The sequence below is a fragment of the Neophocaena asiaeorientalis genome, unplaced genomic scaffold (assembly GCF_003031525.2).
Source record: "Neophocaena asiaeorientalis asiaeorientalis breed wild unplaced genomic scaffold, Neophocaena_asiaeorientalis_V1.1 scaffold515, whole genome shotgun sequence".
Lineage (NCBI taxonomy): Eukaryota > Metazoa > Chordata > Mammalia > Artiodactyla > Phocoenidae > Neophocaena > Neophocaena asiaeorientalis.
The window spans coordinates 4,615,936-4,628,830 of NW_020175829.1; the positions used below are offsets into that span (position 1 = coordinate 4,615,936).

The window sequence follows — 12,895 nt, forward strand, 5'->3', positions numbered from 1 at the left end:
ATGTAGTTTTTTTTTTAAATAACATGGCATACAAATTAAAATTAGATAACATTTCCACCTATCAAATTGGCAAAGGCAATTTTTAAATACAAAATCCAGACTGGTAAGGGTAAAAGGAATCCGGCACTCTCATATTACTACTGTGTAAGTTGGTACCAACTTTGTGAAAGGCAATTTTAGACAGTAGAATTCTTCAAAGCCTTTTTCCCAGCAATTCTACTCCTGGGAATTTATCTTAAGGATAGAGTCACGGAGATAATGCAATAATACATTTATGAAGATGTGTGTTGTTCACTGCTTATGACAGTAAAAATGGAAACAATAGTAGTTAATTAAACAACAGTTTAATTTCCAACAACAGTAAACCTGTTAAATAGAATTTATTACAACAACATAAAGGATAACCATGCAGTCATTAAAAATGAAGTTGTTAAAGAATATTTATGGCAAGGAAAGGAATGTGCACGATAAAAACAGAAAGAAGCAAATAATGAAACAGTACCTCAGTACAATCCAATCTGGAGGGAAAGGGATTTGCCCATGAAAAGAATCTGAGCTGATTTGTCAGAATGGTAACCCATTTTCTTTTCTTTTTAAAACTTTCTACAGGGGCTTCCCTGGTGGCGCAGTGGTTTAGAGTCCGCCTGCCGATGCAGGGGACACGGGTTCGTGCCCCGGTCTGGGAAGATCCCACATGCCGCGGAGTGGCTAGGCCCGTGAGCTCTGGCCGCTGAGCCTGCGCGTCCGGAGCCTGGGCTCCGCAACGGGAGAGGCCACAACAGTGAGAGGCCCGCGTACCGCAAAACAAACAAACAAACAAAAACAAACAAAAAACTTTCTACAAAACACTTTCTTTACTAAAGTATATTTAATAAAGTAATTATACAATTGTTCTTCTGCTTTAAAATTTCAGTAAAACTTTTAATATATAATGGTTATATATATTATATATATATATATATATAAAACCATTATAATGGTTATATATATATATAATATATATAACCATTATAATATATAATGGTTTAATATGAAGTTATTTAACTTTTTAAATGTAATTTGCTGCTGTGGTGTCATCATCATCTCCATTACAGCTAACTCATATCAATATAATGTTCATCATGTGCCAAGCACAGTTTTAATTACTTTTACATTTATCAACTCATTTAATCCTCTTAATATTCCTAATAAGTATTACTATTATCCCAATTTTATACATAAAGCAACTAAAGCACAGAGAGATAAAGTAACTTGCCCAAGGTCACACAGCTAGTAAATAATAGAAATGGGATTCAAACTCAATCTAGCTCCACTGTCCTCTTAGCCACTCCACTCTACTGCCTCTACTACAGTTTATTCAACAGTATGACATCACAGATCATAAGACTTATTTGTGGCATGATTATTGTTGGCTGATAAAATTTTAAAAAGACTTCAGTTAGTTGTACTAATAGTGTAATTACATAGGTTTATATTTCCTATAAAAGGATGCCAGGATATGATGCTGCTGCTTTATCCAACTGAGACCAACCACATGGTATGAGGTACTAAAAGATATTTTAATTTTCAGAAATATAAACTATGTCTGGAAAAAATAAGGTGTATTTCTGTCACTAAGCCTATCTACTGTTAGGCCGTATATTCTCCTACTATAAATATTTTCTAATGTATTATCAACTGACCCCATGAAACAGAGTCATATAATTTCAAAATCTAAAGATACTGTAGAAACTTTTCAGCCATTCTTTTTTCATTTTACAAATGAATAAATGAGACAAATTAACTCACTTAACTGATTAAAGGGCAGGCCAGGACTAATGCCTGTGCTTCTGATAACACCCCCTCAACAGATGCAGCAAGGAAATATCAAGTTACTTATTTAAAATCACAGAACTGTTTTACAGTAGAGCCAATTTATTGCCAGGGTTGCTAACTATACTGCCTCCTTAGAGAGAGATGATGATTATTTCAGGTAGTAGCAAGCTCTTTCCCTCCTCCATGTCTTTTTTCTCCTCACTTTCTTCTCTTGCCTCCCCAACTGCTTGACTAATTCTTACTTATACTCAGCTCCACTGTTACATACTGCTACAGCTAGGTGGGTTAGGTACCCCAATACCTAACAGCATTCTGTGCATATCTCTTTCTCATTTAATTTATAATGTGGTAATCTAAGGGCTGACTTATCTGTTTCTCCCATGACACCTGGAGAGTTCCGTGGGGAGGGACAATGTTACGCCCATTTAGAATCTCTAGTATACAGCAGATTACCTAGATCATAGCAAGTGTTCAATAAACATTTTCTGAATGAAGACATAGATAAATTGAGGACTTGCAGTCCTCCTGGCATGCAGTGTGTACTGAACAAAACAACTCTGTGGATTACGACTAGATAAAATGTAAGAAGTGTGTCTGCCTCTCCTTCAAAATTAATCTAATTCTCACAGCAGAGAACTCAAGCCGCTGGAGAGTGACTTTTCAGTTTTGATCAACAAACTGCTTGCCATGGACAGTGGAGAACTATTGTAGGCTAGTAAGTAGCACATAACGAAGTCAGTGTTTTAGGAACCATCATCAACAATTCTTTTCTCCCACAACACTCCACTTATTTTTATCTTTAAGCTTCTTCCAGAAGGCCTTTTAGCTTGTTAATTGGTTTTTGTCTCTTTCCTCATATTTTAACCATACTTTGCAGCTCTATTATCTCTCTTACATAATAGCTACTAGCTCAGGTATCTATGTCTCTTACTAGATTCTAGTCTCTGGAAGAGTATGACTAAATTCTATTCGTCTGTTCTAGCACCTAGCAAAGTACCTTGCACTTATCAGACAATCCACAAACATTTGTTAAATTGACCAAAACAAAAAAAAAGTTTCAAGTGTCATTTCTGACAAATGCAAGATTACAAAAGACTTTAAAATAAATAGTTCTCGGGTATTAAAATCAAACAGAAATATACCCTAAGTTGAGTTAAATATAAGTTAGGATGAAATTTCCCTTAAAATGAAAATCTTATATTTAAATTCTTAAAACTTAATATTTAAGAAAACTTTGTTTCTATATATTATAAAAAAGCTTTAAAAAGAATCAAATAATAAAAATTGTATCATTTTACAATTTTCTCTTTTTTCTTTAGCTGTCAGGAAATCCAGCGTCAAATTCAAGGAGAAAAGGAACTGGTGCACTCTAATACCTTGTAACCTTTCCTCTTAATTCCATTTTAAATATGCCTGACTGTTGTTATTTTACAATTTAAAACTTAAACTTCACATATAAATGTAAAATATTCATTGTCACAGAAAGATACAAAGTAAAAGTATTTTTCTCTCCTCTGTCCCTGATTTAGTCTTATATCCCAAAGAGGCCAGAGCTATCACTGTTAAGTATTTCTTCTGTAGCCTTCCAGAAATATACGATGTACAATCATATTTGTGTTTGTGTGCAGGATACAGTTCCTCTTTTCCTCCTTTTTTACATAAGTGGAGTCATACTCTACATGTGTCTTACTTTTAACTTATAATGTTTCATACATATAATAACATAACTAGCATATAAAGATTTGTCTCACTTTTCTTAATGGTTGTATTAGACTACTGGTAGACATTTCGTTTATTTTCAGGATGCTGCTGTAAAAATAATGCTGCAATGAAATTTCTATACATACCTTTGCATACTTTATTAATTCAACAAATATTTACTGGGTACCCACTATCTGCCAGGTGTTGTTCTAGGTACTAGGAATAACAGTGAGCAAGACAGACAATAAACAAGTAATACAAATAGTTAAGATAATTTCATATAGTGAAAAATGCCACGAAGACAATCAAGAGTGACTTGTGAAGTGTGTAAGAGAAGGTGACTTTTGAGCTGAGATTTGAAAGATAAGAAGCAGCTTGCCATCAGAAGATCTATAAGAAGTGTTCTTAGCAGGGAAAACAGCAGAACAAAGGCCCTTGGCAAGAATGAGCCTAGCATATTTCAGAAATGCAAAGGAACAGTATGGATAAGAGGTAGGCAGGAGTCAGATCACCTAAGGTCTTAGAAACCTAGGAATATGGACTTTAAGTGTAAAATTAAGCCATTAAGTTGAAGAGTCTAAAACAAGGATGGAAGATCTGATTTTGCTAGTTTATCTATAGTATAAATTCCTAGAAAAGAAATGTTAGGTCAAAAGGTGTGTGGAATTTAAGTTTTGATAGATATTGCTCAAACGACTTCAAAAAACTGCACCTATTTATATGCCTATGAAAAACAAATGTAGGGTGCCTGCTTCTCCAAACCTTAACAATACTGGACGTTACTTTAAAAATCTTAGCCAGGAGGTGAGAAATGATGTAAATTTTAACATCTTTGCCAACAGGTATAAAATTATTCAAATTTGGCTCCAATTTTTTCTCTAATTTCTCTGTTAAGTATTTCTCAGTATTATATATTTTAATTTCTCTACAGTAGGAATTTGCCATGACTATTGGAAATAGGCCAGGTAAACAATATAAATAGAACAGCTCTACGAAAGAGTAAGACATAAATACGTAACTCACCTCTAGCATAGGAAAACTATATTGCAAAATGACAGTAGTTTAATATTCAGAAATCTCATGTGTTGTTACTCTTCCTCTAATGCAAAAGCTACCTACCAACAAAGTTAGTTCTATCTCTTTCTCACAATGCAGGAGAATTTAAAGGGAGCTGAATATACATCTTTGCATACTGGGTGGGCATATCTGTAGGATTCTAAGTTCTTAGAAGTAAATTTGCTGGGACAAGGATTTTTTGCAGTTAAAATATTGATACGTATAAATTACACTGTATTCCAAAAGGTTTGTACTCGTTTCTGTTCCCACCCTAAGTGTGGCAAGTAGAAGACGGTGGTGTCCTTTACATTTCCAATTACATTCCTAATTCTCTACTTCCTTAAATTAGATGTCTTGATCTCCACAATCAACATTTAAAAATGTAGAAGTTGTGAGATACAGATAATCACTCACTAAAGCAAGTATAAATTACTAAAGCAAAAAATCTTAAAATGAATTTGGTGCACTTTTATTTGACCAATTATATTTATTCAGGTGATACAAAACTGATATACTGAATGATGGAAAAAAATACTAATAGAAATAACTTTTTAAATTTTCTTACCTAATCACATCTATAAGTCTTTCATAATAGTTTTTGATTTATTTTGAGACATGTAAATGAAAGATACTATAAAAATGAAAAATACTAAGTACAGAAGAAAAAATTTAAGTTTCAATACTTACAATCATCTAGATCTAGAAGTGAAACATCTTTGGTAAGAGGATTTCTATCTTGCTTTGTTTTGTTTTCTTTCTCCTACAAAATAAGAAGTATTTCATTTATCACATGTTCTAGTTAAAAAATCTATAAAGTAGTTTTTAACATTTCAAAACAAACATTTTTTCCTTTGCTTAGTCTTCCAAGGGGAAAAAAAATCAAATTAAGCTTCTATATGGTTATGTGAAATGTTTTTTTGAATCAAAATTTTTATTTTAGTTGGCACGTGGTATTTCTTCTCCACCATGCAAGCTGTTATTTTAAAATATTTTTTATTTAGAGATTAAAAAAGACCTTCAGAAGAAAATTTAAAAGTAAATTTTATAATCTGACAACTTTTTGCTAACATAAAAATCTAATGTGGCTCTTTGGTAGAAAATGTACAAACATTCTCGAAAATAATTTTTAAACAAGTTGATTTAAGAAAAAGAAATGCTTGAACAATACATGCTTAGCTCTGAAATTGTCAATGGGCTTGTGATAGATTAGCCTTTCTGAGATGTAGTTTGTGACAGGCATTGTACTAGGTACTTTATATTTCAACACTGGGTTGCATCAGACTTCTTTTGCCAAAGGTATTCGTTAAAATCTATAAATGATATTTTCAGGCTCTTGCTCTTTAGGGTTGAAAAGAATTCATTTACTTTCTTTTCTGTTTTCCTTTGGGGAGACTAAGTACTCAACCATTTCTGCACATAGTTAGGGCTTCCTCCACCACAAATGTGCTTATTCAGTCTACTATATTTTTGAAATGTGGATACCCATGGACTAGATCCCTAAGCCTGAGGTATTCACAGTTCGGTTAGAGATTCAGAAAAGATGCGTAACCTTAAAAAAAGAAAGAAAAGAAAAAATAAGGCACAGTACTGAGTAGTATTATAAACAATTAAAGACCAACAGGATTAGGGTATTAAACAGATGTATCTGGGTCACCGACACCTTTATAATGTGTACTTTTTTTTTTACATTAAACCTCTCAAATTGAAGGCCAAAACTTTTTTGCCAAAACATTTTTGTTCACTTATTCAATCATTCATTCATTCAATACATGTGTATAGAATTTTTAACAGATTCTGTGCTAAGCAATGGAAGTAACACAGCCAAGACAGTCTAGTCCCTGCCTTCAGATAACTTGTAATCTAAAAAAGGAGTTTATATCTTATTGTTAGTGTAAATTATTACAAATATTTTTGAAGTATTCCTCTAACAGCAGAAAGGTATCACTAAAGCAAAGTGTACTTTACCATCATTTAAAGTCTACATGGTTTAGAGCTCTTACAACAGTGCATATACATGAACAAAAGCAATACATCAAATAATACATCAGGTAACATTTTTAAATGATTTTAAGTCCTGCTTCTTTTTTCTCTTATGTCAATATAAAGAAAATTATTTTCAAGGATCATACAATAATACACATTACTAAAAACATCAGCATTGATTTTCTTCTTCAAAATATTTATTTCTGCCACTGAAAACTCCAAAGCATCTAGGTGGGCTTTAATTTTCATTCGTTATTTAAAAACAAAACAAATAATGTTTGCCCCTCTCTCCATACCTGAAATAAATAACAATTTCTAGGATTGGGAAAAAAAATGTTAGTTTTGAAGCTGAAATGTAAAAGTTGCAAGTGACAGAAACAGGTTCAGAATGAATATGCCATCTCAACAAGAATAACATTCCTGTGAAGAAAGAACATATAACAAAAAGTTTATCACCATGTGACTTATCAAAATGCTATGCTGAGCACAATGGGTGTAGCTTCCGATAAGCTGCAATGGTGCATGACAGTCTTTATGGAAATGTAACCTCCCCACCTGAAAGATAAGAAATCTATCAAATCAAGACAAAGTTAAAGCTGGAGCAAGTCTATATACCTTATTTTCTACTTCACAGCCAGGAGTGTGTAACAATACCTATTAAACACACATCAGGTCACATACAACACAGGACAGAGCTGCATGTGAAACTGGCATAATCTCTTATTAGAAGCCTAAAACAAAAAGAAAAAAGGCTCTCAAAAGGACAGAATTTCATTGACTTTCTGAGTAAAGCAAATAACCAGCGATTGAAATACAACATTAGCAATAGATAATGGTCATTTCTACCGAACTGAAAAAGCCTTGCATTCCAAATCAAGGCTATAAAAAGCCTCGTGATGTGTTTGGCATTCCTCTCTTATATTTCATTTTTCATTTAAAAAAATCCACAGTAAGTTCAAAACATGTTCATATTTAAAGGATCTACTATAAAAATAAAAATCTGAATTCTAAACAAAGAAGTTAAGAGCCCTATTCCATCAAATATTTCTCCATTTGCAATTCATCTTGGTAATAGAGACAGAACCTGGGTAAATGCATATAGGACTTGAGGCAGGAGATTTTTCTTGCTCAATGCATAATTCATGTGCTCCGCCTGCAAAGTGTGTAAAATGAGAATTTCACACCGCAGCACGAGCCATGGAGCTGCAGAGAAAAGGCAGATGAAATCATATTTTACTGTGTGAATTTTATTTCTTACCCTCCCAATATTTATACAAAACCATCACTGACAAACCAAACATACTGACAGATCACCCACTGTTTCCATTGTATTGGTACTTGAGAAGAGATCAGGCAGAAAGATAGACAATTTGTTTTTGTATATTTTTTTAAATAGAGGATTAGGTTTTTAACAGCTGAGTGACTGTATTAGACTTTTATAAGGACAACAGTAACTGATCTTAAAATCTCACTACAAAAATACCTAGTTATCAATTCATCATCCTCAAATCTCCATTTGTTTCCATGGTATTCGATTATACACCTCAACACAGCAACATTTCCAAAAATGAAATACAAAGTCACAGGGTTAAGGAACTGATTTCTGTTTAACATATTTCATTCTAAATCATAAATAAAAGATCCTGGAAATACTTATTAAGCTCCAAATAATACAAACAAAAAATGTAATAATATACCTTGTAAAGATTAAAAAAAATCTATTACGCATGTTCATCTTCATGCTGATTGGAGTAAAAAAAAAAAAAGCAAGCAGAAAAGATCTGACACAAAAAGCACCAAAAATGCTTCCTAAGAGGAAACCATTATAAAGAGGTTTGAAATTTAAAACTATAAAACAGGATAAATGGTATGTATAGATTGTCAAACCCACACTATGCTTTGAAACCAACAAAAATTCAAGGCTTATTTCTAGCCTCACAGGGCAAGATATTTGCATGAAATATTTTCAGTTAGTTACCAACCAAAGACAATTTAATGACTCTCTTGCCTTCAAGTCATCTAACACATCTTATTTTACAAATCTGAGGCTCACACTGACACTGTGCTTTAAAATAAAAGTACACTGCCAGCAAATTGAGACTTCTATATAAGTTAAAAAGAAGTCTAAACTGTTAAACAAATCTTCCCTATTAGATTATACCTACTTCAATAAGAAAGCTTGCTTAATGGCATTCACTTTGATTTAAAGATCTCAATTGAAGTGAAATGATATTTCTGTTCTGAAGAAATTAAAATATGAACTAAATTGGAAAAGACATAAATTGAAAGAGGCAAGGCTTTGAATTGTCAGAGTAAAACCCAATATTCCACAACCTTCACAGAAGTTATGTAATTGCAACAATCATAAATACTTGGAAAAACACAAGTAAAACTTGTTTCCTACTTCACAAATAGGGCAGACAGCTAATCAGAAAATAGTTCCTTTCACTCTTATCCACAATCTATTCAAACCACATTTATACCCAAGAATTTTTCACACGGTAGATCTTTTATTGAGGCATATCTTAATATTTACTGACATCTGTACACTAGTCACAAGACCTGTGACCACTCCATGGAGCACGTAAAAGATTTAATTAGCTTCTTTGCACCTCTTAAAAAGGGACTAGCAAAGTTTTGTGAGATCCCTATAATGTGTGATAAAAACCACTGACAAGAGCATCTCAAACACTGCTAGGTATATACAGACAGTACTATTTTTCCCAAAGCTAGTACACATATTAATCTTTGATTCAAATATGGAAATGCTCTTAATGCTATCAGGTGCAAGTATATTAAATATATTATTTTTCCATCGATAGATTATTATGCTTTATACACAGTTTATGTAATTAAAATGCTGTTAATATTTATAAGGAAAATACATTAAATTATTCACAATAAATTACAATTATGACTTAAAATTTTTATTTTTTTAATCACGGCTTATCTAAATCTTCAGCAGTTGGTGCATAGACACTGAAGATATAATCCGAACTACTCCATCAGTTAAGGTGTGAAGAGTGGGACTAACAAGGTGATGGTGGAAATAACTATAGTCAGTGGGAACACTCTAACTTATTGGCTGGTAATAAAAACACTGAAGCCCAGGTTCAATAAAGAAAAAAACAACCCTGGCAACTTAAAAAAAATATTTTAAATAAAAATTTTACCATCTGTTCGACACATAATTTTAACTACAAGCAGAATATAACTTAATTATATCAGTAAAACACAGGATAAAGTGATATAAATCTCTTCCTGATTTAATGTAGCCTGTATTACTAATTCTTTTCTCCACGCTTCTGTGTAAACAAACAAACAGAAACTTTCCGAAACACCGTGTGAAGTACTGAAAACACGGAACTATTAAAACCAATTTTGTTACAGGTATCATTTAGGGCAAAATAATTAGTTCATAAAAAGGATTAGACTCACATTAAAATATTTATTAAATTTGGTTCAGAAAAGAACATCTACAAAGAAAAATATGCTTGCCCATCAAAATAATTTTAACTGAAGAGAAAGATAATTTTCTTTGGTCATTACTGACAATATCTGACTTCAAACAAGGACATCTCCCAATCAATAACAGAAACAAACAAATGTGACACCAGAATGCATGACGGCAGTTTCCTGTCTTATGGATATGCCAGGGTATGGTACTGAATGACAAACACTTTCGGAACATAAACAATTCAACAGTGGTTCTCACCCTCTTGACTGTCCCTACACCATTCACGTGAGTAATACCCTCTAGTCAGTAATATCCTTCATTCCATGCAGTCATTCTCAACTAGGAGAAGTGGAGGGACTACCCTTGATATAAGGCCACTTTCTCCTCAGCTTATATTTTCTGTAATAAGAGAAATGATGTAAAAGGAAGAACAAAAGCACAGAAACAGAAAAGCATACAGCATAAGAACCACAAATAGTCCACTGGGATTGGAACACAAAGAAGGTTAAGACTGGAAAGGTGGGTTTGGACATGCTAGCCTGAGGAGTTTACTGAACTCAAATGACAATGAGGCATCATTATAGTTAACTCTGACATTAATCTGGCAGCTGTAGAGAAGGACTGGGGTTGGGGAAGTGTCTGAGAATGACCAAAGGCAATGGTCTATGGGCAAGGTCATGAAGAGCTGATCTACAATGGTGGTGGTAGGAGAAGAAAAAACAGATATCAAAAATAATACACAGGATCTCTAAGACTTGGCAACTGTGTACACATATAGGATATGGGAGGGGTCAAGGACAATTATGGGTCTACAAATCTGGGAGAACAGAAAGCACGCTGGTACCAAATGACAGATCATGTCTTTGGGCTATATTGGGTTTGGGAAACCAGCATTTCCTAAGAGGTCTAAGAATTTGGTTTGAATTTGGGAAGAAAAGGTACAGTTGTAGGGATTTAGTTAGAGATATTACCATGGAAGTAATTCAGATAAATGTTTTAGCTGAGGCTACAACAGTTAATGAGGGACTTCCCTGCTGGCACAGTGGTTAAGAATCCACCTGCCAATGCAGGGGACACGGGTTCGAGCCCTGGTCCGGGAAGATCCCACGTGCCACGGAGCAACTAAGCCCGTGCGCCACAACTACTGAGCCTGTGCTCTAGAGCCCATGAGCCACAACTGCTGAAGCCCGCAACACCTACAGCCCATGGTCTGCAACAAGAGAAACCACTGCAATGAGAAGCCTGCGCACTGCAACAAAGACCCAATGCGGCCAAAAATAAATAAATTAATTTAAAAAAAAGAGAGTTAATGAGTCTCACAACAGTAAATTGTAGAGGAAAAAAAGGACTAAATTCATATCAATTAATATTTTTGAAAAAAATGTGTACTAATAAGCACTAACTTCGGGGCAATGTTCACACTTGGGTGTCAGAAGGAGGTAAAAAGTGAGGCAACCAAAAGATTAAAGGGTCAGAAAAGTCAGAAGAAAAAGGATGCAGAGAATTTCAAGTAGTAGGGGAATAGTCATATAAAAAGACAGAGAAGGATAAACTAAGAGAAGGTCACTGGGTTTGGAGAAAGATCACGGCTGACTTTTTCAGAGAACAATATCTGTAGGAAGTGATAGGAGTAGAAACCAATTTAAAAGGGACTAAGAAATAATTGGGTTAAGAAGTAGTGGCTGGAGAATATCTAGATTATTCTTCTGAACTCTCACTTTCACACATTCTCTCTGTCTTTCTCTTCCACTCCCTTCTCCTCTCTTTAAATGCTAGGAAAGCCTTGAGTGCTTTGGTTGGTGCAGGAGAAATTAATGAAAAAAGAGACTGAAGGCACAATGGACGCAGATGATTATCCACAAAACAAGGCCAAAAGGAAATAGGACTTATTCTCGGCTATGTGGATAGGGATAGCTTACTCAAAGCTCCATTCAAAGAAAAAGGAGGAGGGTAAATAGAGATTGTGTGTCAGAGAGCACAGAGGTGGGATATGCTTATAGTGAATGTCAGCTCAGTCTTCTGCAAAAAGTAGATGGGATCACAGGCTGCAGGTAAGGGGTCACACCTGAACGTTAATTCCTAACTTGAATGGTATAAAACGAATTGGAAAATGCAGGAGACGTAAGAGTTACAAAAAAATTTCGGTTCCTTTTAGCACTGGTTTCTGTAACTCTAATACTGTTGGTCTCTCAGGGAATTAATGTTCAAGTTAAAAAATGTTAACACTGCTGTTTTATATTTATACAGGGCTTTACATTGATCTTTCACATTTGATTTTTTTGTAATAGCACTTGAAAAAAGCAGAGTAGGTAGTAGCATTTCTACTTTATAGATGAGGAAACTGAAGCATAAAGATATTATCTTCCAACAAGGAGAACATTATACCTATATCATAGGACCACCATAAAATGAACTGTTTTGAAAGCCATATATTCAAGATACCCTCAAATTCCCATTTTCATGCTCGATATCCCCAAAATACATTGTCCAAGTGAAAGAAAAGGAAGAGAGAGAGTAAAAGTATAGATTTAGCTGGGCTGCAGATTTAAGGCAGATGAGTTTGCAGCTCTAACATACTGTCATGCTAAATTAAGGTAAAGCACCCACCATCTGCCTTCATTACTCATAATTTAGAGCAGAAGCCACAACACTTGGTGCAAGGAGGACTTTCCTACAATTATAGAGTTGCCCATTATTAGAAAACTGGTACACTTGTAATTGCATGGTACACTTCAAATCACTCAGAAAGAAATAGAAAAAAAAAATAGTTATGGTGGCTCCAAGGTGGAGAATATACATTAAAACAAACAAGCTTATCTGCCTGTTACTGACAGGAAAGGCATTATGATATAGAGAAAATAAACTATATAAGCAAAACACATA

General features: G+C 34.0%; 1 protein-coding gene across 1 annotated transcript in view; it reads right to left on the reverse strand.

Moving 5' to 3' along the window:
• Positions 1–12,895, reverse strand: part of AP3B1 (adaptor related protein complex 3 subunit beta 1) — a 153,012-nt gene that overhangs the window by 76,086 nt on the left and 64,031 nt on the right. Inside the window, exon 14 of the mRNA XM_024732789.1 lies at positions 5,260–5,332. Within this exon, the coding sequence (XP_024588557.1) occupies positions 5,260–5,332 (73 nt within the window). The remainder of the gene's footprint in view (positions 1–5,259; positions 5,333–12,895) is intronic.